The sequence below is a fragment of the Schistocerca cancellata genome, chromosome 9 (assembly GCF_023864275.1).
Source record: "Schistocerca cancellata isolate TAMUIC-IGC-003103 chromosome 9, iqSchCanc2.1, whole genome shotgun sequence".
Taxonomy (NCBI): domain Eukaryota; kingdom Metazoa; phylum Arthropoda; class Insecta; order Orthoptera; family Acrididae; genus Schistocerca; species Schistocerca cancellata.
Genome location: NC_064634.1, coordinates 171,728,034 through 171,752,393, shown reverse-complemented (window position 1 = coordinate 171,752,393; position 24,360 = coordinate 171,728,034). Strand labels below are relative to the sequence as shown.

Below are 24,360 nucleotides of genomic sequence, written 5' to 3'. Positions count from 1 at the left end.
TACAGCTGGCGCTGTTACTATGAAGTACATGGAGATGCGCTATTGTTCAATGTGATTGACATGATTACATTCCAAATCGAAAATCAGTAACTTCATTTTGTAATAATTCTTCAGTTACTTAGGTTTATACATTTTGAACTTACATATACTGAACTTATGTGTTCGTGAGGATGACATATTACATACTCATATTACTTTTTTCCGAATAAAATAACTTGTGTTCATGAACAAGATTTCGAAACATGTCGGCCAGATGCGGCCGCCACTTCCTCCTCCTCTTCCCATGCTTTCAATATCCCTTAATAGCAGAGCTCTGCTTGTCACTCCACTGTACTGTGTATCGCGCTCGGGCATTGGGCGGCTGATTTATGGCCCAAATTTTTCGCGCGGTTATCAATGGCTGTGGCTGACACCTCTTGCTAGTGTGCTTTTTTCCTGCATAACATACGAGGCCCTTAGTGATGTTTCCTTGTTGGTGCTGTAATGTCGTGAGGTATGATTAGGACTGACGAGTCGACTTACACTTCATTACAAATGTAGTGTTTCAGAATACACATCGATACAGGTGTATTAATGATGTCTGTGCCGTTGACTTAGGGCACCTCACACGCTTAGTTTTTACTACACAGTAATGAATACTGTGCAATAATGTTGATTGTCTGAGGTCGCTATTAACGGTTTGCGCAATGTACTGAAGGAGACAGAAAAGCTTTCAAAATATTGACGCTCCTAACACATAATGTGCCGTGCAAGACTGGTGGTACGCAATAAAGGTTACTTCGTGTTGAGACCAAGCGAAGTTCGATTCACTTAGAACGAATTTCCAAAAGGAACCGAAGAAACTATGTTACTAAAGATCAGAAAGTGGGCTGAAAGATGTAGATGAAACACCATGTGGTACTTTGAAGAAATTAAATTACGCGATGATCAGGATATGGCAATGCACATATAAGACCATGAAAGTTATCAGACAGCATAATCTTTTATTTCGTTGGCAACAGTTGTTGCATATATATATATATAAACAGCACATATACATGATAAATTATGCATTGCAGTTGTTTAATTACTAATTAGTTGTGATTTACGATTCTCTGTTGCCTTGAAAGAGCGCTTGTCCATTGAAGTATACGCGGAAAGCTTGTTGGACTATTTTGCCCGTTATGCATGGTGACAGCTTCTGTTTCTCAAGGCAAGCACCTGAGTCGCGGTACGAAAAAAAAACCACTTGAATCAATTTTTAAAGCCAAATATTTTCTAAAGGCTTACAAACCAACCAAATCCCCTTTCAAACACTCTTCATTACAGCTAATACATTTCTCCCACTGATGGTTACACTGTTCGAAACATTTTTTATAGTCATCTTTAGAAATGGCTGTCAGCTCCTCCCTCGTTTTTTTTCCGTGACTTCTTCAGTGTTGTCCTTTCATGCTTCACCTCATGTGTGGAAATACGAAAAAGTCTCTTCTTAAGACGCGTGAGCACAAGCTCTCGAATTTTTTCAATATTTTCGTCTATTCGGGCTGTTCATGTATGTCATCAATCGACATGTTGCCATTTTTAAATCAAGCAAACCACTCGTACAGTAAGTTTTTCCCATATCGTCGGCTTGGTAATCTGTTTTCTGTGTTACAACAGTTTCAGCAGCGTTTTTACCGAGTAGAAAACAAAATTTTCACTGCTACACGTTGTTCACTTAAACTTGCCATCATAAAAAACGAAACAAGACAAAAACATTTAACTGTAGATGAACAGAACAAACCAGTCAACAACACAGGCAGGCAGCACTGAGCTGGCAAGTTGCGTTATACACGCCTAGCGGCAGAAGTGCGCACTAAAACACTTACACAAGCTCCGCCCACGGCAGTGTTACTCGGGTTTTTGGGTACCCCCTCGTACATGAGAGTTCCATATCGTGCAGCACTGACATGTTCGGTATGAAGGCAGAGATCTAAGGGCATAAATATTGCACTATAATATTTTGCCGATCGTTATCTCGCATTTTCACTCAATACCATGACATAATAATATTGTCAATAATGAGCGTGTAAGGGTCGCTATACAAACGATGTAACGAGCATAATTCGATTTCTTGGGCACCAAGGGCCAACATAGAGACGCACAACTCTTGCGCCACGAGAAAATAAATTGTCATTTCTCCTGAGAGATTACTTAATTACTCGTATGACACTGGCACGTGTCCCGACGGAAAAAAATATATATAAAAATAGCTTAATTTTCCATCAAAACTAGTTAATGAACCTCTTTTCAGATCATGGGGCCAAGGATCTTTCCAGCAAACTGGCTCACGCAGTACTACGGCATTGGACTCGCCTTCTTGAGAAACAGAGTTCAGATCCTATCTAGCTGTTCTGATACAGATTTCTTGTGGTTTCCCTGAAAATGCCAGCGTGATTTCTTTGTAAACGGACGCAGGCGATTTCCTTTCTCGTCTTGATGAAATATCACAGGTCACTGTGAAGTCGACACACAGTTTAATTCCATCGATTGAGGGAAGGCAACAGCAGGTTATGGCATACATATTAAATTTTCATGTCGATTACGTAACAGAACAGGCTCGCTTCTTGGCAGCGGTTTTCGAAAATTGCCAGAGCAGTGGAGCGTGCGATACGGTTGGAAGAGTTTGTAGATGGCTCCAGTGTTAGGCAGAAGTTGCAAGTCATCAACATTATTGTTGAACCTGTTAGCGCGCGTTTGATAACTTCCTGTGACACATAATTCTTGTTTAGAAATCAGCTTGCACTTCATAAGCAGTAACAGAGCGAAACTCTATTTCCACAATAAGAACAGATATGCAACTACCTCGAAGTATGTTCCCGATAAATATAAATGACTTGTAAGATGGCTTCAGAATCTTTTCGACACAGGTCGCAGACAGCTCAGTCGTAATTCTGCTGAGTTTTCAGATCTCAGTTTTGCACATTGTCATCCATTGGTTAACTGACATTTTATCCCATTTCTCGACGGTCAGCATAATTTCAAATTTTACAAATACTGCATATTTGCAAACGAGAAAACGGCTCCAGATGCAGTGGTTGCGCAAACACGCCGGAGCGACTTAAGTCAAGAAGCGGTAAGCGACAGCGTCAGCGACTAGTTTGTGGAAGCCAAATTCTGGGAAACGTCCCTCTTGGAATGCTTGCGGTCTTGTCATTGGAAGAGCGACTTCGTGGCGATTCCTTAGCTCCTTGCGTAATCTGACGTGGCACCAGTGACCTGACAGGAGCACATATTGCTCGTGCCTTCGAGGAGCAACAGCGTGTTGCTGAGATAGCGAATTTTGGAGATTTAGACTTTCTGAATTGCAAAAACGGTGATTTTGATGAATACTTTGCTTTGAAAGGAGAGTTTAGTTCAACATTTTTAAATATATTTTTGGTTTATTGAAGACTCCATGTACAAGCAGCATATGTCGAGAAGACGATGTGATTATAATTTCCAAATAGAAATACCCTGAAGTACGAATAACCGGTTCACACACACAAATTCTATGTACTCTCCGACCTGAACTGAAAGCTACGTTGAGCCATAATGCCTCTAATTTCAAGCACGCTGTGACACTCTTTAAGTTCTAGGTGAACACTTCGAATTCATATGCCGTTACGAACGTGCTTGATGGAGCACTAGGACTAAGGGAGTCAATATGTTACGTAAGCGGCGATTGTTCAGCTGGATCAACACATCACCCGTTACTAAATATAGGTATATATTAGCTAAAATCAGCACATTAAAATGACGCCATGTAACATCATATTAGGACAGAAACCTGACAGTTTTCAAGAATCTCTCAACTGTTTAAAAACGACAGCAGGGGTATGAACAGAATTCTGTCCATTCAAAGCACTGGTAGACTTTACTCTCATACACAACAAAACGAATTTTCCATACAGTGCCACCTGATGTTAGACCACTCTGTCTTTGCGGTCTGTGTTGACACTTGAAATGATCATTGGCTTTGGAAAAGAACGGGGACACAGATATAATTGTTAACACAGATTTGATATCAGGCACGTTCAGGATGTACTGTTTATGTCTAGCGGGCAGCCGAGAACCACCGTGTAAAATATGTTGTTCAAGCATCTTGATTTGATTGAATATGGAGGTCACGGCTTCCTAATATTGTAGACATTTAACTGTTAACCGTTTAATGAACGCAGCGTCGATAAAATATTAAAAGCATATAAATCCCATTTTTAATTCCAGATACTTTGCAGCGAGGCTAAACAATTTGTAGATGCTGTTTATTCGAAGTATTGTCCTTGTGCCATCCCAAAGAAGCTATAAGATTGTTTTCCACGCTGTCATAGATCGCTTCGTCCGTGAAATGTATCACATGTGAATATCAGGTTCAGTTTTCCTGGTAAAAATGACATTGGTTTAGCAAAACAATTCGCGAAACCTATGACGGGTAACACGAATTACGACAAAGATTGGTTCTCGCTAGATGTGTCATGCTGTGTTGTTGCGACCTCGATGAGGCGGTTTTAATACCAAACGTCTTACTTCAATTACGCGAAGCGTTGTAATGCCACGGAAGCAGCTACTAATTGGCAGAAATCATTAAAATGTCTTCAGAGAAACTGGCAGGTAAAGCTGAAGCATGTTTAGACTGCCATGTTGTTTTGTATAGTGCGCACACCATTGCTCTTTTCTCTTTACGTATTCTGTTGCTGGCTTTCGTTAACAGCAAATTTAAACTGGAAAGTGCGCGACGGCTACCGCAGTATAGATAAGGAAAGACGTGTTTTGTTGCATAATGTTAGCTTGCTTATTTTACAAACGCTATATCGCAAGATAAGTATGCCTACACTAGGTTGTACCGGTTGTAGTACTCCATTCATATCTGGTTACCACCATCCGTCACGCACAGTAAAATAATCAGCCTAGTTTCGAAACCACCTCCAGGATTTCAGCAGTTCGGTACACGTGCCGATGTTTCCACCGTGCAATAGCTGCGTACTCCCTACGTTCTCACCCCATTTTCTTCACACGATAGGCTATATCAGGATAACCAGTCACTACACTCACAATTTCCTTGTCACGGCAACACTGTCTTGTAGCTATGAGCAAGTGCGTACGGTAGTTATAATTTAATAATTACTGTTATGGCAGCTTGCACTAAATTAGACCGCAATCGAAGATCGTCAAATTTACGCTGTTTCACTGCTTGAATCTACAGCTGTCGTACTCAGGGTTGCGATTCTTCTGGAAAACCTGGGATTCTCAAGGAATTGCATTTTACCTGGAAAAATCGGGGAATTTCATAAAATCGCTGAGAATTCAGCGCTTTTAACCGAGCATCGAAATTGCATTTTATTGAGTTTTATAAATCACAATTTTAAAATACTTAATATCTCAGTGTGTTGCATTTATGTAACTGTTGCATCATCGTGCAGCTGTGCCCGAGCTGTGTATGAGAGTGTGAGTTGTCCGTCTGTAACTGTCAGTAAGAACGTTAAGGTGACGGCCGAAAAATGGAAGATGACTGGAAAAAGTCAGAAGTTCTGTACAATACATCTTAGAGGAAATCTTACCATGCATGTTTTGTCACTTGCGGAACATCATAGTAAATTTATTTCCTATGAAAATAGGGATTAATGGAAAATGTGTGTCCTCCCCCCTAGAGAGAGAGAGAGAGAGAGAGAGAGAGAGAGAGAGAGAGAGATTATCGGTTTTTATGATGTGCAGCCCCAATTACATGTGCAACTGGAGCTTTAATTTAACAAAATTGATGATGACACTTATGAACATCCTATTATGGACAAAATAATGCTATTGCTTTTTACACTATCTCGGAAGTATTGAAATCTGGCACAGCCACAAAATATGTGAGGGCTACGGTATGCTTAGAGGACAATTTTGAATGGAATGATCATGTAAACTATCTGTAGGAAAGCCAGGTGCCAGGAAATACAATTCACCAGTGGAAAAAAGCAGCTTGGAAACGCGTCATTTGACTAGAATGAACTAGTAATCTTCAGCTTGGAATCACTGCAAGGTATAATTAAGTTAACCTACAGATTTGAACTACTGTGAAGTGCATTGCAGAGGGCACGTCCTATTGTACCAGTTATTAGGATTTCTTACTGTTCTGTTCGAATATGTAGTGTGGATGAATGATTGATTGATTGATTACAGCATGCACAGAGGCATTTAATCTAATTTTCTACCCATGATCCCTTTGTGAGCTGTACGTAGAGGGGTTGTAGTATACTTCCAGAATTGTCATTTAGAGCCAGTTCTGGGAACTTTGTAAATAGGCTTTCTCAGGATACTTTACATCAATCCTCGCGAGTCTGCCAGTTAAGTTTCTTCAACATTTTTGTGACACTCTTGCGTGAGTGAAACAAACCTATGACCATTCGTACTGGCCTTCTCTGTATATGTTCATATCCCATGTTAGTCTTATTTGATATTGGTCCCACACGCTACAGCATACTGCAGTGGGTTGCACAAGTGATTTTTAAGCAGTCTCCTTTTTCTATCAACAAATCGAAGCCTACCACCTGCTTTATGCATGACTGTGCCTATGTAATCATTTCAGTTCATATCCCTACAAAGTGTTACACCCACTCTTTTGCAAGAGATTGCAGATTCCAACTGTGACTCACTGATATAACAGTCATAGGATACTAAGTTTTGTTCTTGTTTCATGAAGCGCACAATTTTACATTTCTGAAGATTTAAAGCAAGTTGACAATCTTTGTACCATTTTGAAATTGTATCAAGACGTGATTGCATATTTATGCAGCTTCTTTCAGACAGTACTTCATAATAGATAACATCATCAGTGTAATGTCATTAATATTCAATGTGATTGGAAAGTTCCATGGGGAATTACATCACAGATTTGCTTAGCCAGTGAGAGAGCATCAAGGAGATGCTTATGCAACTGCAGTGGCAGCCACTACAAGATGGTTGCCATTGAATCATGGAGAGAAAATTGTAAGAAACTTGATGGGAAGGTAGAGGGTGACATTTTTCCACTTGGAAACTAAGCAAAATTTAACTGTGACACCACCTTTCTTCATATTTCTGTGGTACTCTTCTCTTGAATATAATTTGCCTAGCTTGTTTCAGATGAGTTGGCTTCAATTGCTTCCACCAAATTTTACTAGAATTACCAGTGTTTAGATTCTGCCTTTTACCTTTTCTGTATTTCTTACAAGCCCTTTGAGAATTGTCAGATTTCTCTCTTTATGAGATCCTAGCAACATGTCATGCATGCTAATGGTCAATGTTAATGGGAGTACATGCAGACAACGCAGACATTAGTATGCAGCAGAAAATGTGTATTAATGTGAACATTGGTATGGATGTGGAAAATGAGAATGAAACTGCATCAGTTTGGCTAACATATTTCGGATTATAATAAATAACTGTGTTGCTAAGGAAAAAGAGAAGCTTTATATCAGCTTACAGTTAAGTGCCCTGCCATTCATGTGCTGAGCCCCACGTTTTCTGTTCAGAGAAACTGGGAGACAAGTCAAATACCCGATTTCCATCTCCAGTCACCAACATTTGTGGTCAAACACCACTTATGTTTCCTGTGGCCCAGTGGAATTAATTTCTGTTCATGTTTCTAAATCAAGCAAAATATTTATTCAGTAAAAAATGGTAAATGAAGATCTTGTATAAAGTCGTTGTTGTTGTTGTTGTTGTTGTTGTTGGTTGCAGCTCAGTTCAGAGCATGTAGAGCTTTTTCTGGCCATAGAATGAGTATTTCAGCTCAACTTACCGCTGTACTCCCAGCGGCTAAAAAGACCAATCACGGCATAAAACATACTCAGTAAATTCATTCTTCAAAGAAGTTTGTAGTAGAACATCATCGTCGGCAAAGTGCAGAGTGTTCAGGTATGAATTACTGATTTTTATTCCGCGCGCGCCCACACACACACACACACACACACACACACACACACACACACAAATTACAATGAATTTTTCCTAGCATTTTCAAGGGCCTTCACGAGTGTCCAGGCCTCCACAGAGTCGAAAGCTTTTTTATAATTTATAAAGGCCCGATGAATCTTGATGTTATACTCTGTTATTTTCTCGAGGAGGAGGTAATTAGTCTGAAAGTGATACATAGTCACAAAACCTTTTCCAAATCCAGCTCACTCAACTGAATGACAGGAATCCAGTTCTCTTGTGAGGCAGTTTGTTGCAGTTTGTGTCGGGAGTTTCTAAAGATGTGACAGCAAACTGAATGGACAATAGTTTTCCAAGTTTTCCCTATCATTCTTTTTGAAGAGTAGCAGTTTGCAATTTTACTGGTATTCTTCCAGAGTTGATGCACTTGTTGATTAGTATCTTTTTTCAGCATATAAGAAATAATTGCCAAAAAGAGGAACAGGTGAATCAATAAATAAACATATTTTTCTTGCATGCACAAATGATTTTTTGAGGCTTTCATTTTTGGAGTGACCTATTCGTTATTGTGTATAGTAAAATGTAAAAAAGGACAGTAATTCATATTATGAGGATTTCTTACACAAACAACTTCAGGACATCTGTTGTTAAGATATGACCTTCCCAGCAGTTCCCTTTTAATTTTTTATAATTATTATAAGTAAATTTGAAAAAGTGACATTGGTCACTATGTAATTAGAGACCTTCAACAGAATGAATTGTGGAAAGTAGGAGGCATGTACTCACAAACTGAAACCTGAGGCAAGTTAGGAGTTGTGTGGATAGCTCAGATGGAAAGACCATCTCTTCCCAAATCAAAGATCCAGGTTCAACACCCAATGTGGCACACAATTTAAATGTCTAAGTATTTCACTGTCAGGTTTGTGACTGCACTTGAATCAAAAGTAGTGAAGCACAGCTGTATAATTCTTTATTAGTAGTGTTTATAATAAAAATGATAAATTTTGCATTATATTCTATATGCATTTTTTGAAAGGAACACAGAATTAACTCTGAGGTAATATACTTTTATAATAGTAATTGTGTTTTGTTTGAGGCGATATAAATTGTTATCATAATGTTCAAGACACTAATAAATATTCTGTTCCAGGTGTTCGTTCTACGCAAGAGGGCCACACACACTATTCCAAAACCAGGAAGTAGATTCTACATTTGTTCCTTGTCACTCAGTGTTGTCATCTACAAAGGTCAGCTGACTGCTGATCAGTTGTGGACATACTTCAAGGACCTAAACGTACGTATAAAAAAAAAAATAATGCTGGAAAACGGTACTTTTTTCACGTTTACAATTTTCTGCTGTACCAAAATTAATTGCTGGACATTTCAAGCTTTTCATTTCAGGCTTTTAACTTTCAGTTAAAATGAAATTCCATGAAGTGTTAAAGCACAATGTTGAGAGAACTGATTATTTGAAGTAAAGAGTGATCAAAAAGTCCCATTACCCCCAATAACGTGTCCACATAATCATAGATGTTGCATTGTATTAATGTAAGATCACAGCAGAAGACAACTTTGAGGTTGTGTGACTATTGTCTATTATTTATTTGAGTGTGTCTGTGTGTACGCAATCATTTTCATAGCGGAGTATGACCCCCCTCCTTTTTGTGATGGGAACTTCTACTCAACATTGCTGGCGTGACGGCAGTAGTGCATGTTGAGCAGCATCCTTGAGTTTACTAACTGTCTGGTAATGGATGGCACCTCACAATGTTTCAGCAAACACCCACATTGCCATAATATAGTCTCTGTTGGTCCATATTTTTAGAAATGGTTGTGGGACTTGGCTATTCGATAGAGAATGTCAAATTGAATACCTTTCAGCTGTCAGTTTTCATCCGTATTTTATTTGGTAACCAGTTTCAACGTTTTACTACACCATCTTCAGGCCCTGCTTACAGACATCATCAGGTGCGCTGATGAACTGACTGTGGGAGGATTGGTGCCGCACTTGTCTCCTCATCCTCTCCCTCTGATTGGCTACTCCATCGGCCATCTGTGGCCAGCGTCCCCAGCTCCACTGCTCCTGCCAACACTGTGTTCTGTCCAAGGTTCATGCACAGGTGTACACGCTTGTGGCACCTCTGCTGTTCCACCACCTGCCACAAAGTCAATTCGTTGTTTTGTACCTCATTTCTCTTCTTAACTATTTTAATAGTGGCGTCCTGTGCCTTGCTAAGAATGTACCCTCTGTCATGATTCATCAGAGGTTCCCTTACTCAAATCTCATAAGATTCCTTAATGACACTGTCCCAGAGTTTTGAAATCTGTGTCTGAACCTTCCTGTGGTTGTAGTCCATTCCATGCAATTCCATTGGGCAATGTTCTGTGACTGCCAACTAGTTAGGTTGCTGCAATCTGGTATGGTGTTCTCAGCAATGATCTTCAAAAGTATGCACCATCTTACCTATGTAAATATTACCACATTGGCAGGGTATGTGATAAACCCTCGATTTACATAGTCAAAGTTCGTCTTTCACACTACCAAATAGTGCCTGCGTTTTGGCAAGTGAGCAGAAGACCACCTTCACTTGGTGTTCCTGAAGAATTCATCCTATCTTGCCAGGTAACTTGCCACATAAAGGAATTAATGAAATGACCACATCTCTATGAGAATCCTCTTCTGGTTCCACTGCATGTACAGAATGTGTAGGATGTATGGTTCTTCAAATTTGCCACTCCTTGTAGCCATTCTTCTGGAAAACCGCGCTCAGATATTTAAATTCTTGAGACTTTTGCTGTCAGAGAGAGTGGTAGTGGAGGAACAACAGAGATGCCTCCAATGTTCGCTACTGGACATGAACCTTGAATAGAACACTGTGTCAGTGGGAGCAGTGAGGTTGGGGATCCTGGACACGGATGGCCGATTGAGTGGCCAGTCAGGAGGAGAGGGGAGGAGATAAAAACGCAGTGCTGGCCTCCCATCAGTCAATTCATTGGTGCACCTGATGGTGGCAACATGGTCTTTTGCTGAAATATTGTGCCTGTTGGACACAGACATCTGGCAATTTCACCCGTGAACTGTTTTGACAGGAAGCACACTGGAAGAAGCAGAAGAATCACAATAATTCAACAACTTTTAATAATACAATGGGGGTAATGGGGCTTTGTGATCACTCTGTACATACGTGATGGAATATTGGTTGTTCGTGTAGTTGACTTCTAACTGAAGGAAGATATAAAGTTTCATATAAATGCTTTAATAATTGAAATAGCAGCTATAGATATGTATCGGTCTTAATGTTTGAGCTATGTGCAATATCCACAGGTATAGACACCGAACAGAACAGAAAGATACTAAGAGTTTTCACATTTATATTGTGTTTAGAAGATAGGAACAATTTAACACTACTGCAGACTGAGTTTTGTGTTGAATATAGTATCAAAAGAAGTGTTGACTCGAGTATAAAAAGAACGTAGATAGAGTAGGGGGTGATTTTAGTGTCTCAAGGAATTACAAAACTAAGAAAGTAGTAGTACATGGGGTTGAAGGGAGTAAATAAATGTCACAATAAATTTAGCATTGAAATTGTACAGAAACTTTATTCATGAGAAAGAATCTAACGAAAGAAATTCAGGAAAATGACCACATACAACTTAGCGGCCTGTCATTTCTAATAAAATGAACACTGGTCAGCTGTGAGGAAAGTAGATGCAAGATTCTTTACATAAAATTCTGTTTTTTCAATTTATTACCAGGTAAAATTGAAAATGCCGCAGCTACACATTTTAGTAGAAAAGACATTCTATTAGATACAGCTCACGTACTGTCCTGTTTACTAATTGCTGCTGTTGTTGTTTGCAGAAAATGTTCCAGAATAATCGGAAATAATTTACAGATAGACAATGTTTTGTTGAACTTTTTACTTGCTGTCAAAATCCTAATGTTACGAAGGTCTGTGTGAAGATAAAACAGCTACAGAAATGTAATTTGAGTTCTTGAGCCAAAAAATTGGAAATGAGGCAGTCTTTGCAAGTTCTGGAGTGTGATTTACAGCAAATTTTAGTTTGAACACACAATTTTATTGCAGTTTATGCACTCAGAGGCATTACATTTTGTGGGTTTTATCAAGCTGATAGAGGGGAAGAAATTTTTTCAGCACGTTACAGATTTGTGTGTCACTTGCATATTTTGTGACCTCGGATACAAAAGGACTGGGTCAGCATTTTGTTCAGCCTTTCAATGCTGCTATAACTATGGCCATAAGGGTTAATTTGTTGTATAATGACAATGGCCATGCATTTTGCAATAGGTGTAATTATAAAGAGTCACTGGTATGTTTTTCTCTGTGCTTTTTGAGGTTAACTTTATGGAAATTATTGTAACTATGTAGGCTTACCTGGCATAACAACTGATAACATTCTTCATGGGTCTGCAGCCAGATTACAAAATCACCTTGACAAGTCACTTGGCTGTCATCTTCAGGTGAGAATGCTGTTGCAAGAACTTGCTGAAACAATAGTGTGTCAAGTTGACTTCATGATCCAGCTGCAGTCTCAAGGAGAATGATACAGGAATTGTTATTGAAGATAATAACTAATGGTATTCTGAGTCACATTTCATGTTGTTTAACACACATTTATTGCTACACACTAAATGTGAGTGGGAGGAAGTTTCAAGGTGATCACGCAAGTGTGAAAGGAGCTAAATAATTTAGGGGCTCATTATCTGACCTGTGTGTGTATATAGTCATGCATATAGTAAGAGATAACATAAGACAATTAGCTTTCTGTTCTTTGCAGCATCCGAGTTATGACACATACCTTGCTCTAGTTCATACTCGTTTCTCTACCAACACTTTCCCCAGCTGGGAGAGAGCACACCCTCTCAGGTACAGTAACAGCTATTCTTCTGCAACTATGTGACAACTGATTAAATAACTTTTTCTGTTTGTACCACATTGTAAAGTAGAGGCATACTTAATTTTACTGATATTCTGATGATTTTGTTAAACAAGTAAGTAACTAGTGTTCAAGAAGAAAAAATGATTTTTTGTGCATGTAATAAAACATGATACAACTGACAGTCACTGTAGCATAAAAACTGTCAAGATTATAGTGAAAATTTGTGCTGAATATCTGTTAGATTAAGATAGATGAGCTTTATTTTAAAAATAACTTTAAATTTTTTCTGTAGGTATCTTGCACACAATGGTGAAATAAACACACTCAGAGGAAATGTTAACCTGATGAAAGCCCGTGAAGGTGTTATGAAGAGTGACATTTTTGGAGATGATCTCAAGAAACTCTACCCAGTTGTTGAGCCAAATCTTTCAGATTCTGGTGCTGTTGATTGTGTTCTAGAATTTCTTGTAATGGCTGGGAACAGACCACTACCAGAGGTTAATAAAGTTAATTTTCTGGTTGTCATATAGTTCACACAATTCATCAGAATATTTTTGTTGCCATATATGGAAAATAGAAATGAGCTTTTAGTTCCAAGTGCTTTTGTTTGTATAATTCCATTCAACTTTCTGTGGCTATTTTAGGCCGTTATGACAATGGTCCCTGAAGCGTGGCAAAATGATATGACAATGCCACAAGAGAAGAGGGACTTTTACCACTGGTCTGCATGTGCCATGGAGCCTTGGGATGGTCCTGCTCTGCTTACATTCACTGATGGCAGATATGTTGGTGCTATACTTGACCGGTAAGCATGTTTTTAGTGACACTATAATTCTTAACAGTTCCAGTTACACCAACATTTGTTCGTGTTATTAAAAGAGGAGATACACTTTCAGAACAGCTGTCTGTTAAACAAAGATAAGGTGGTCATGGAGAAATGACCAGGCTGTTCCACAGACATTACAGGGAAGAAAAGAAAGAGTTGTATGACATTGCTGGCTGGAACACCATGAGGTGTAGACATTACTCCTTATTGAGTGATGAAGATGAACTTGTTTGTTATGATAAAATGACTGCAAAGAGCTAAAGAGGACATCCTGTAAGTGGAGAAAATGATCATCCAAGAAAGCAGAAAATGTGTTACTGGTCAGTGTATTGAAAGACATTTCATCATTGTTAATAAGTATGAGATGAGATGAAAATGAACCAGAATATATGAAATTGTTTTCTCATTGATGATTGGGTTAAATTTGGTGGCCAGATTGAAGAGCTGACCAATGAATAGTGCACTTACATAATTTGCATCACTGACTGAGAGGAGTCATTTAACTGTGACCTAATGACATGAAAATTATGGTCAACAGAACAGTGTTGCTGTGGGTGAAACATCTTGACTGTTATTCTCCAGTGGTGAAATATTTCAGTGCGAGGTGTTTAGAATTCCCTATAATAGTCTAGGTATCTGTCGTGCATCCAGGGAATTTCGTACATCGTCATTATTCTTCTGATGATGCATCTATGGAGGATTTCGATTGTGGTTTACATTATTCTTGTAAGAAATTGTGGAGGACAGCGTTTCCATGAAATCAGCTGCAAGCCTGGTAATAATTATTGGGGGACTACAGCCAGTAGCACACATTACTCTTACTTGTTTTTTTTTTTTTTTTTTTTTTTTCAGTTGTGGAAAACTGAAAGAAATCTAATATTGAAGACTCCACAGCTAAAGTTTCTGATTGTGTCCGAAGGTGAAGTGAATTCACTTGATAGTTTGCTTATTATCACATTTTGTTTAACAGATTCAAGTTTTTCTACTTTGCGGAATGCACAGTGTTCACCCTAAATATTAAAAATAATTTCTTCTTACCGTAGCTGTCAATCAGAATACAGAAAACATTTAATGTATTAAAACTTGAAACACACTCTTGAACAACATACACTTCTTAATTACAGTAGCTCTAATACGATTTGTACTACACACTGTGATGGGAAAAATGAAAACAAAAAGATTTGTGTAATGACATACATATGACTTAAATGTGTTGCTGTGAACTTCAGATGTACACCACTTAAACACATCAAGCTGGAAAGACAACACATACTTACACTTTTCTTTGTAACAGAAGAAATAAAATAATTTACTGACTAGAAATAATCTTCAACAGTTTTTTCCCTCTTATCAAACGTGTTTACATCTATTGTTTGTTAGGAATGGTCTTCGTCCATCACGTTTCTATGTACTAAAGGATAACATGATGGTCATGGCATCTGAGGTTGGAGTATATGATGTTGATCCTGCAGATGTCCTCCTTAAGGTAAGAAACATTTGATAATACACGAGTAGACCCCATCCATCTCGGGAGGCAGAGGTTGAGTGTCATCAAAATAATACAGAAGGAGAAATGTTACATATATTGTCATTTGATAGAAGAGAATAGAAAGAAGTCTGTCACTTGCCATGAGTTGAGAGCAGTAAGACTGCAGAAAGCAAATGCTTTGTGGCCATGTTTTTTGAAGCAGAAAAGCTGAAGCAGGGCTCTACTTAATGGCAGTGATGGTACTGATGAAAGAATTTCATTTTTGAATTGGAAGAGTATATTTTATGTTATCTGTTGAAACAGTCTACTTAGTTCTTAGGTGGAAGGCAGTATTAGATATCTTACATATCAGGAAGACTTGGAGAAAAGGAGATAACAGAAATAAATTTAAATAAACAAGTAGGAAAAGTGAGGTAAGTAACACAGAAAATTGTGCTATCAAAAAGCAGAAATCAGTTCTGTACAGGGAATATCAAGAATACTTACTTTGTGTGTGTGTGTGTGTGTGTGTGTGTGTGTGTGTGTGTGTGTGTGTGTGTGTGTGTACATTTCCTTGTATAAGGTCTTTGATGATTTTCTTTTTTTCTTGTTTGAGTGAAATAAAAATGTGATACTAAAATAGAGGTATGTATTTAAAAAAGTAGCATACTTACTTACTCTGACGTTACTTGGTATTTTCAGTAGTGAAAAGTAGACCAAGAAATTCAATACTTATTATGTTCCTTGTCTTTGACTGATATTTTGAAAAATCAATCTCTTGTCAATATTAGTTTAAATAACTATATATTGTATGTTCTCTCTCCCTCCCTCCCTCCCTCCCCCCCTCTCTCTCTCCCTCCCTCCCCTTAATATTATAAAGATAGATGGGTCTGAAGTATCTTTCTTGCTATGCAGAGTCGACTGAAGCCAGGACGGATGCTGCTTGTGGACACAAAGGAGAAGACAATCATTCAGGATGTTGAACTCAAGAGACAGATCGCACTCAGTCGGCCACACTCATTGTGGCTCAAAGAACAGGTACAATAATTTGCTTTACTTTTTTTGTCTGTTCTGTGCATCATAATCATAACAACATTCTATGATGTGAAACCTGTCATTTGGCCCTACTACGTGATGCATGTGATACACTATGACAGAGAACTAAGTGGCTGCACAGTTAATTGATACTGATTAAATACAGTTATCTCAATATTAATGCAATTTACTTTAGCTCCAACAAACTTAAAGGAGTATCCCCATAGGGCATTGATGAATAGTTATTAATTGGCCATCAAGATTTGAATATGATCCTCTAACCAGCCTAGCAAGTATTGTTGGTTGAAATGTGAGTTGAACATATCCTTTATTAGTGTTGAACATAAAGTACTAACAAGGGCTGAGGACATAAATCTGTTGGCATGGACGTGATGGCAAGTAGCTGAATTTGATCTGTTGATCACATGACTTGCATGGTTGAAAATTCAACACTCTTCTTGAAACTGTGTGGATAAATGACATGTTAATCCTCATCTATAGTGCCAAGGTATTTTATATAATGGATTTCACTGAATAGGTTGGGGTCAACAATTTCTAGTAAGAGGTGGCATAGACATCATTAGATTTTGCTGTTTTTGGATTGACAATGTGAGCAGGTAGTTTTTAATTTGTGACCTGTAGAGGATTTTTCACCATTAGTTGATGTATAGTATAAAAAGAGGTCTAGTGACACATACTGCATCAAATTTCCACTGTGATCTTGGATGAGGTGTGCGAAATGCTTGATACTGTGAAATTTTACATTTCTTCTAGCACTGGAGATACAAATGTGGATAATATAATTACATTTATATTAGTTTTAATAACTGAATGCAATTTGTTACATAAAATTCATTGTTATGTAATACAGTTTTTGCAAGTCTATGTTTTTTGTTCATCCTGCACAAATGCTTGGCCTATTTCATTCAAATGATGTCCAAACAACACAATAAATAGGTACTTACGGTAGAAACTGTATTAAGGAGATGAATCATTGATAAAAACAATGAACTTTTTTTTTTTTAAATGTTGGAAGCGTTCCTTTGAAACGGACATGGAATTTACCTTTTCCATCATTGTGTTACCTAAGCTTCAGCCCAGATTCTAAGCATCTTGTCACTGATGGGGTAATTTAAACGAGATTTACTTTTGTCACAAGTTTTGTAAGAAGCTGGCATTGGAAATGAAAAGATGCAGCTGTGAGACAGGATGGTGCAAGTCTATAATCAGATTCAGCTTCCTGTAACATACTTGAATATTGACCAAATTTACCAAAATTTTCTTGTTCCCTGCCTTGTAGCACATTTCTGTACAAACATGTAACTCAATTTTTACACATTCATATTCTTCCTGTGAAAATGACAGAGCAAGGATGAATGTGTGTTTATCTGCTGTTTCCAGGAAATAGGAGACAGAAAAAATTCTATATATTCATCATCAAGGAGAATAGTTCTCTTCTCTTCTCATCCTTATATTGGTGAAATTGGTTAAACTTGTAAGCTTTGGTCCAGTGAAATGTACAGGGTGAGCACAGTCTTGCCATGATTATAACAATTTATTACAGAATAACTGTTTGACATAATATGTGTGGATGGATATGTGTGTGTGTGCAAGTGTATACCCGTCCTCTTTTCCTCCTCTTTTCCCCTAAGGTAAGTCTTTCCGCTCCCGGAACTGGAATGACTCCTTACCCTCTCCCTTAAAACCCACATCCTTTCGTCTTTCCCTCTCCTTCCCTCTTTCCTGATGAGGCAACAGTTTGTTGTGAAAGCTTGAATTTTGTGTGTATGTTTATGTTTGTGTTCGTTTGTGTGTCTGTCGACCTGCCAGCACTTTCATTTGGTAAGTCACATCATCTTTGTTTTTAGGTATATTTTTCCTACGTGGAATGTTTCCTTCTATTATAACCATATCATTAATTTGACATAATTATTTAGATGTCATGCCGTTACATAGGTTAGACCACTTACATTAGTTAGAATTCCAGTTCCCGCCAGGTGTTTCATAACATGTTTTCGGTCACAGTACCCACAGCAGCTTGTATCCTAGCCTTCAGTTCGACGTCAGGAACTGGTCTGACGAAGAATCTGTCCTTGATATAGCCCCAGAAAAAAAAGTCAAGGGGTGTAATGTCTGGAGAGGAGAGTAATGTCTGGATCGGTGGATTGGAAGGAACGGTCCAACACCCTGGCCACCCCGCTCTCAAGTCATTATGCCCCTTGACTTTTTTTCTGGGGCTATATCAAGGACAGAGTCTTCGTCACACCAGTTATTTCTCTCCTTTCCTCTACTTACCCTTTCCCCCCTCCGCAACTTCTCTCCTACCCTCTGTCTAAAGTGCAACACTTCACTGTCCGCCACTCCCACCATACTATCCCTCCCCCTCCCCTCTCCAGCCTCCTCCTTACCCACACCCAGTAGCCACTCCCATTGTGCACTGGTGCTGCTGCTCGCAGTGTAGTTTCAGCTCTCTTGAGACTGCATGTGTGTGTGTGTGTGTGTGTGTGTGTGTGTGTGTGTGTGTGTGTGTGTGTGTGTGTGTGTGTACTGCTGAAAAGGCCGTCATGGCCGTAAGCTATTATTGTGTGAATCTATTTATTGTGCCTATCGCGACTCAGCATCTCTGCTATATGGTGAGTAGCAGCTAGTAACAGTAATCTATGTAACAGCATAAAATGTAACTTATTAAGTCAAACAGTTACTCTGTTATAAATTTTTATAATCAGGGCAAGACTTTGTGCTCACCCTGTATTTCTCTACATTTAGTCCCGTAAGTGGAACTCTTTCTTGATATTCTTAGACATGTTGATGATATTCATTTGGGTGAAAGTTGAAAATAGCATAAGACAATAAATGGAGTTGCTGCTATGCTTGTCTTACTGAATGTTTTTGTAATACTGTTTAAATGCAAATTTTTAATGCAGTGTTTCAATTCTCTGTTTCCTCCAACACATGTTGCTGATTCTGGCTCAATAGGCGGTGAGTTAAAATGAACAAGACTTGAAGTAGATGCATTGTGGTAGGAAGTTTGTCTTTGTGATGCTGGTACTAGTAGTAGTAGTTCAGTATTGAAATCTGAGTCTGTTTGTATCTTATAATTTTTTATTCTAGTGTTAGTATTGTTGAAATGTAGTGAATTATGTAGTTTGGTGTGTAACTCCCCTCCCCCCAGTTTCAATGAAGCTTGCTGCCAAAGTTACTTTGTTACTGTGAATATAGAACATCTGGCTGTGAGAATCGAATATAGGCAGCTGAACATTTATATCTGTTTTAAACATTAGGTACATTCCCTTTGAAGCAGTATTACATGCAGATATTTTAGCAGATCAGGGCACGTACTTAATTTTAATGAATACTGCAAAATAGAGTAAAAGATTTAATTTATAACTTACTTTCACTGTACAGTTACATTGCATTTATTTGAATAGAACAGATACTATTTCGTGTTGGTAAATGTTCCCCAGTATTACGCAGTGTCATACTGAGGAGTTTTAAAAGGAATCACCAAGCAGCACTACTTTGAAAGGGGGGTGGTAATAGCAAATACTTATGCAGTGCATGAAAGTTCATAACTATCATCATCACATTCTTGCAACCATTGTTTTAACCTTCTAATTCTCTTGAAGATGGTATGTTGATATTTCACTGTGTTGTGTGTCATGTTGCATAATTTTACATATCATCTTATTAATTTCAGATAATGACTTCCCCCTGTATTATTCCTTCACTTTTTATAGCCTAAGTTAGATTATGCTTCGAGTTTGGAGAATAGGTATGGGGGTCTTGATATTCAGTTTCATATCACTTTCCTATAGTATCTGAGCTGTAGAGTGACATTATTACAGCCAAATTTTACATTTTTCTGAAAGATGAAGACTTCGCAACAACCAGTAGTTTAGTAGGTGTACTCTATTCATCCTGAATTTGTAAATGTCAGGTGATACGTACCCGTTAGTAAGTACTTGTATATGAGATACTTGTGTCATCTTAGAAGTGCTAAATATCACAGGATGATCATCAGTGGATTTAAATTTGAACTTGGAAGTATTTAGTTATTTGTAAGTTGAATAATATATGTAGCGCAGACAGTTCAGCAAAAGTGTGACCTTGCCAAAGTAGAATGATTATACATCAGAGCTCTGCCTAGTACAAATATCTATAAAATTCTCCGATTCAATATTTAGAGAGGTTTTTTTTTACATTATTGGTATTTTGTGTTGGGTAATGATGTCCTGTGGGTGCAAAACAAATTAGGCAAGCCAAAACACACACAATTCAAGATGGATGAGAACAACAAAACACTACTCATTTTTACTTCCAATTACTAAACTAATGACATAGATCAAACTGTTGAAACTGGATGTGACAGTTTTGGAATACAGTGAACTGCTACCAGCTGTCACTTGTATTCACATGCTGTACTGAAAGCTGGATGTTGTCAATTTTTGTAAGAGACTTTATGTGGTTGAAAAGATTGTGCAAAAATGTCCTTTGAATTTGTCAAGTAACAAAATTTCTGTTGAGCTGTTTGAGAAATGTTTGTTAAATGATCAACAAGAGCTGTAACTGGTTCCTAAAAAAAGTCTCACTAGAAAGTACTTTATGTAACAATGATGTATCAGATTTGTGGTTGTAGTAAACTGTCTACAGATTGGTGTACTTGTAAGATTATACTGAACTTTAGAATGGAACTAATGGATAAGTGTTGCAATCAGCAGTGGATTGATTTTAGAAATCACCTGTGTTGAAAGTTGGCTATCTGCCAATGTGGTTTGTTGTGGCACTCGTGGATTAAGATAAATAGGTTAACATTTTACTACTACCAGATTTTACATCTGTTTACATGAAGAAAGAAAGACTACTATGGGATAAAAGTGTGAATATGACTTATTGCCCTGTGAGAGTGCAGGCTGTTTTCCAATGGGAAACGTACTGAATTTAATTTGTACTCTCAATATCACTTTCTAAATTACAAAAAAAAAAAAAAAAAAAAAAAAAAAAGAAAAAAAAAGAAAAAAAATTACGTGTAGTGAATGCCTTTGCATAAATGCAGTTATTGCAGTTGGTTTCTTCACTCATCTGTTTCAATTTGCATGTAGTGCGCTGTACAGTAGATGCATGCTTTGTACTGGTAGAATTTGCCTTAATGATTAATTCTTATTTCTCTCTCTCTCTCTCTCTCTCTCTCTCTCTCTCTCTCTCTCTCTCTGTGTGTGTGTGTGTGTGTGTGTGTGTGTGTGTGTGTGTGTGTGTGTGTGTGTGTGGTGTGTTTACTTGTCCTGGTTGCTGAATTAATGCCATTGCAAACCGGGCCTATTTTCCTCGTTTTCCTACAGCTAGACATGTCTTCTTCCCACACTCTTTTGTATTTATTTATTTACATGGTCATATTGTCTTATTATTTATCCTATGTTATACTTTATCCTATGTTATACTTTATCCTATGTTATACTTTATCCTATGTTATACTTTATCCTATGTTATACTTTATCCTATGTTATACTTTATCCTTACCAATCAGTGTTGTTAAGTTCACACACATGCACAAATTTAAGTGTATATCGAAATGATAGGCAAATGGGAAATTGAGGTGCTGCTGTAGACAAGAAACTGGAATCCACCAAGACAGAAATTGAAACTGCGTGTGAGATTGTTTGGCGAAGCCTCAATATCAGTGTTGGGCATAAAATAACTGAATCCATCTATCGCGCACCAGACTCGTCTTCTGATGTAACTGAAAACTTTAGAGAAAACCTCAGTTAACTTGTACGTAAGTTCCCCAGTTATACTGGTAACATCGATGGGGACTTTAATTATCCAACAATTAATTGGAAAAATTAGTTTTGTTAGTGGTGGGCATGATAAGACATCCTATGAAGCTTTACTAAATGCTTTCTCTGAAAACTGCCTAGAACATGTAATTAGGAACCCCACTTATGGTGGAAATATATTGGGTCTAATGGCAACAAATAGATGTTACCTCTTTGAGGATGTCCACATTGAAACTGGTACCAATGACCATGACGTGGTTGTGGCAACAATGGTTACCAAAGTACAAATGACAACTAAAACAAGCAGAACGAGTAAACTATATACAAAATCAATTGTGTCATATCCCAATGGGTATCTTGGAACTTTCAGCACAGGTCAGAAACATGTAGAGGAATTCGGGCTCAAGTTTAAAAGAGTAGTTGATCATGCACCGGATTGATATTTGCCCAGTAGAACAGTGCATAATGGGAGCGAACCTCTGTCGTATACAGACATTGTAAGGAAACTGCCAAAAAATGGAGGTTACTGCATAATAGGTGTAACACAGAGCATAGTGCTATAGGTAGAGCGATGCTAAATGAAACAAGTTTTCCTGTCAAGAGAGCATTGCGTGATGCCCTCAATGACTATTGTAGCAGAATATTATCAAATTGAATTTCACAAAATCTGAAGAAATTTCAGTGGTATATAAAGGCTGTTAGTGGTAGCAAAGTATAAGTGTTGGGTCCCTAGTGAATGAGACACGAACTGAAATTGAGGGTAGAAAAAGCAAAAGCTGAAATGCTTAACTCCATTTTCAAATGTTTGTTTGCAAAGGAAAACCCAGGAGAGTTGTCCCAATTTAATCCTCATATCACTGAAAAGATGATTGAAGTAAGTATTAGTGTCAGTAGTGTTGAGAAATGGCCGAGACCATTAAAACTGAACAAAGCTGCAGGCCCCAGTAGAATTCCTGCCAGATTCTGCACTGAATATGCGGCTGAATTAGCCCCTCTTCTAACTATAATCTATTGTAGATCTCTTGGTCATAAAGCCATCCCCAGTTCTTGGAAAATGGCATTGTGTACAAAAAGGGTAGTAAAAGTGATCCACAAAACTAGTGTCTAATATCCTTGACATAGATTTGTTTTAGAATGAGAGCTCAAGAGGAATGAGGTGTCGTGAACAGAATGTCCTTCTCAGTGCCGACCAGCATGGGTTTCGAAAAGACTGATCATGTGAAATCCAAATTGCACATTTCTCACATGACATACTGGAGGCCTTGGATCAAGGCAACCAGGTAGATGCAGTATTTCTTCATTTCCAGAAAGTTTTTGACTCAGTACTGCACCTACACTTATTGTCAAAAGTATGATCATATTGATGTAGCAAGTGAAATTCATGACTGGATTGAGGACTTTTTGGTAGGGAGCATAAATTACCTTAGTGTCACTGTCTGATGTAGAAGTAACTTGGGGTGTGCCTCAAGGAAGTGTTTATGTTTGGGCAATATTTATAGAGACCTCAGACCTTTTTTTTTTTTTTTTTTTCAGATGATACCATTATCTATAATAAATTACTGTCTGAAAGAAGCTGCATAAATATTCAGTCAGGTCATGATAAGATTTCAAAGTGATACAAACATTAGCAACTTGCTTTAAATGTCCAGAAATGTAAAATTTTGCAATTCACAAAATGAAAAAACATAGTATCCAGTGACTATAATATCAGTGAGTCACTGTTTGAATCGGCCAACTTGTACAAATACCTGGTTGTAACACTTTATAGGGATATGAATGGAATGATCACATAGGTTCAGTCGTGAGTAAAGCACATAGTAGACTTAAGCCTATTGCTAGAATACTTGGGAAGTGCAGTCAGTCTACAAAAGAGATTGCTTACAAATTACTTGTGTGACACATCCTCGAATATTGCTCAAGTGTGTGGAACTCATACCAGATAAGACTAATAGGGAATATTGAATGAGTACAGAGAAGGGCAGCACGAATGGTCAAAGGTATGTTTAAGCCATGGGAGAGAGTTGCAGAGATACTGAAGGAATTGAGCTGGCAGACTCTTGAAGACAGATGTAAACTATCTTGAGAATACCTATTAACAAAGTTTCAAGAACCGGCCTTAAAAGATTACTCTAGTGATATAGTACCACCCCCTTTTTATTGCTCACATATGAATTGTGAAGATAAGATTAGAATAATTAGTGCATGCACAGAGGCATTCAAACAACCATTCTTCCCATGGCCCGTATGGTAATGGAACAGGAAGAAACCCTAATGACTGGTGCAATGGGATGTACCCTCTGCCATGCACCTCATGGTGGTTTGCAGATTATAGCTGTAGATGTAGATAGATAGTAGTGTTTTGCTTAATTGTGTGAGAATTTTACCTTGATGCCATAATTACATTGTGGACAATGAATTCGGGAACTACAGTGAAATAACAATGTTAAAATAGCTTACGAAGAGAA

At 38.0% G+C, this 24,360-nt stretch overlaps 1 protein-coding gene across 1 annotated transcript in view; it reads left to right on the top strand.

Annotated features, from left to right (window-relative positions):
• LOC126101173 (uncharacterized) overlaps positions 1-24,360 on the top strand; it is a 378,608-nt gene that overhangs the window by 223,050 nt on the left and 131,198 nt on the right. Inside the window, exons 6-11 of the mRNA XM_049911872.1 lie at positions 9,044-9,187; positions 12,694-12,782; positions 13,088-13,292; positions 13,440-13,600; positions 15,002-15,107; positions 16,005-16,127. Coding sequence (XP_049767829.1) covers positions 9,044-9,187; positions 12,694-12,782; positions 13,088-13,292; positions 13,440-13,600; positions 15,002-15,107; positions 16,005-16,127 — 828 coding nt within the window. The remainder of the gene's footprint in view (positions 1-9,043; positions 9,188-12,693; positions 12,783-13,087; positions 13,293-13,439; positions 13,601-15,001; positions 15,108-16,004; positions 16,128-24,360) is intronic.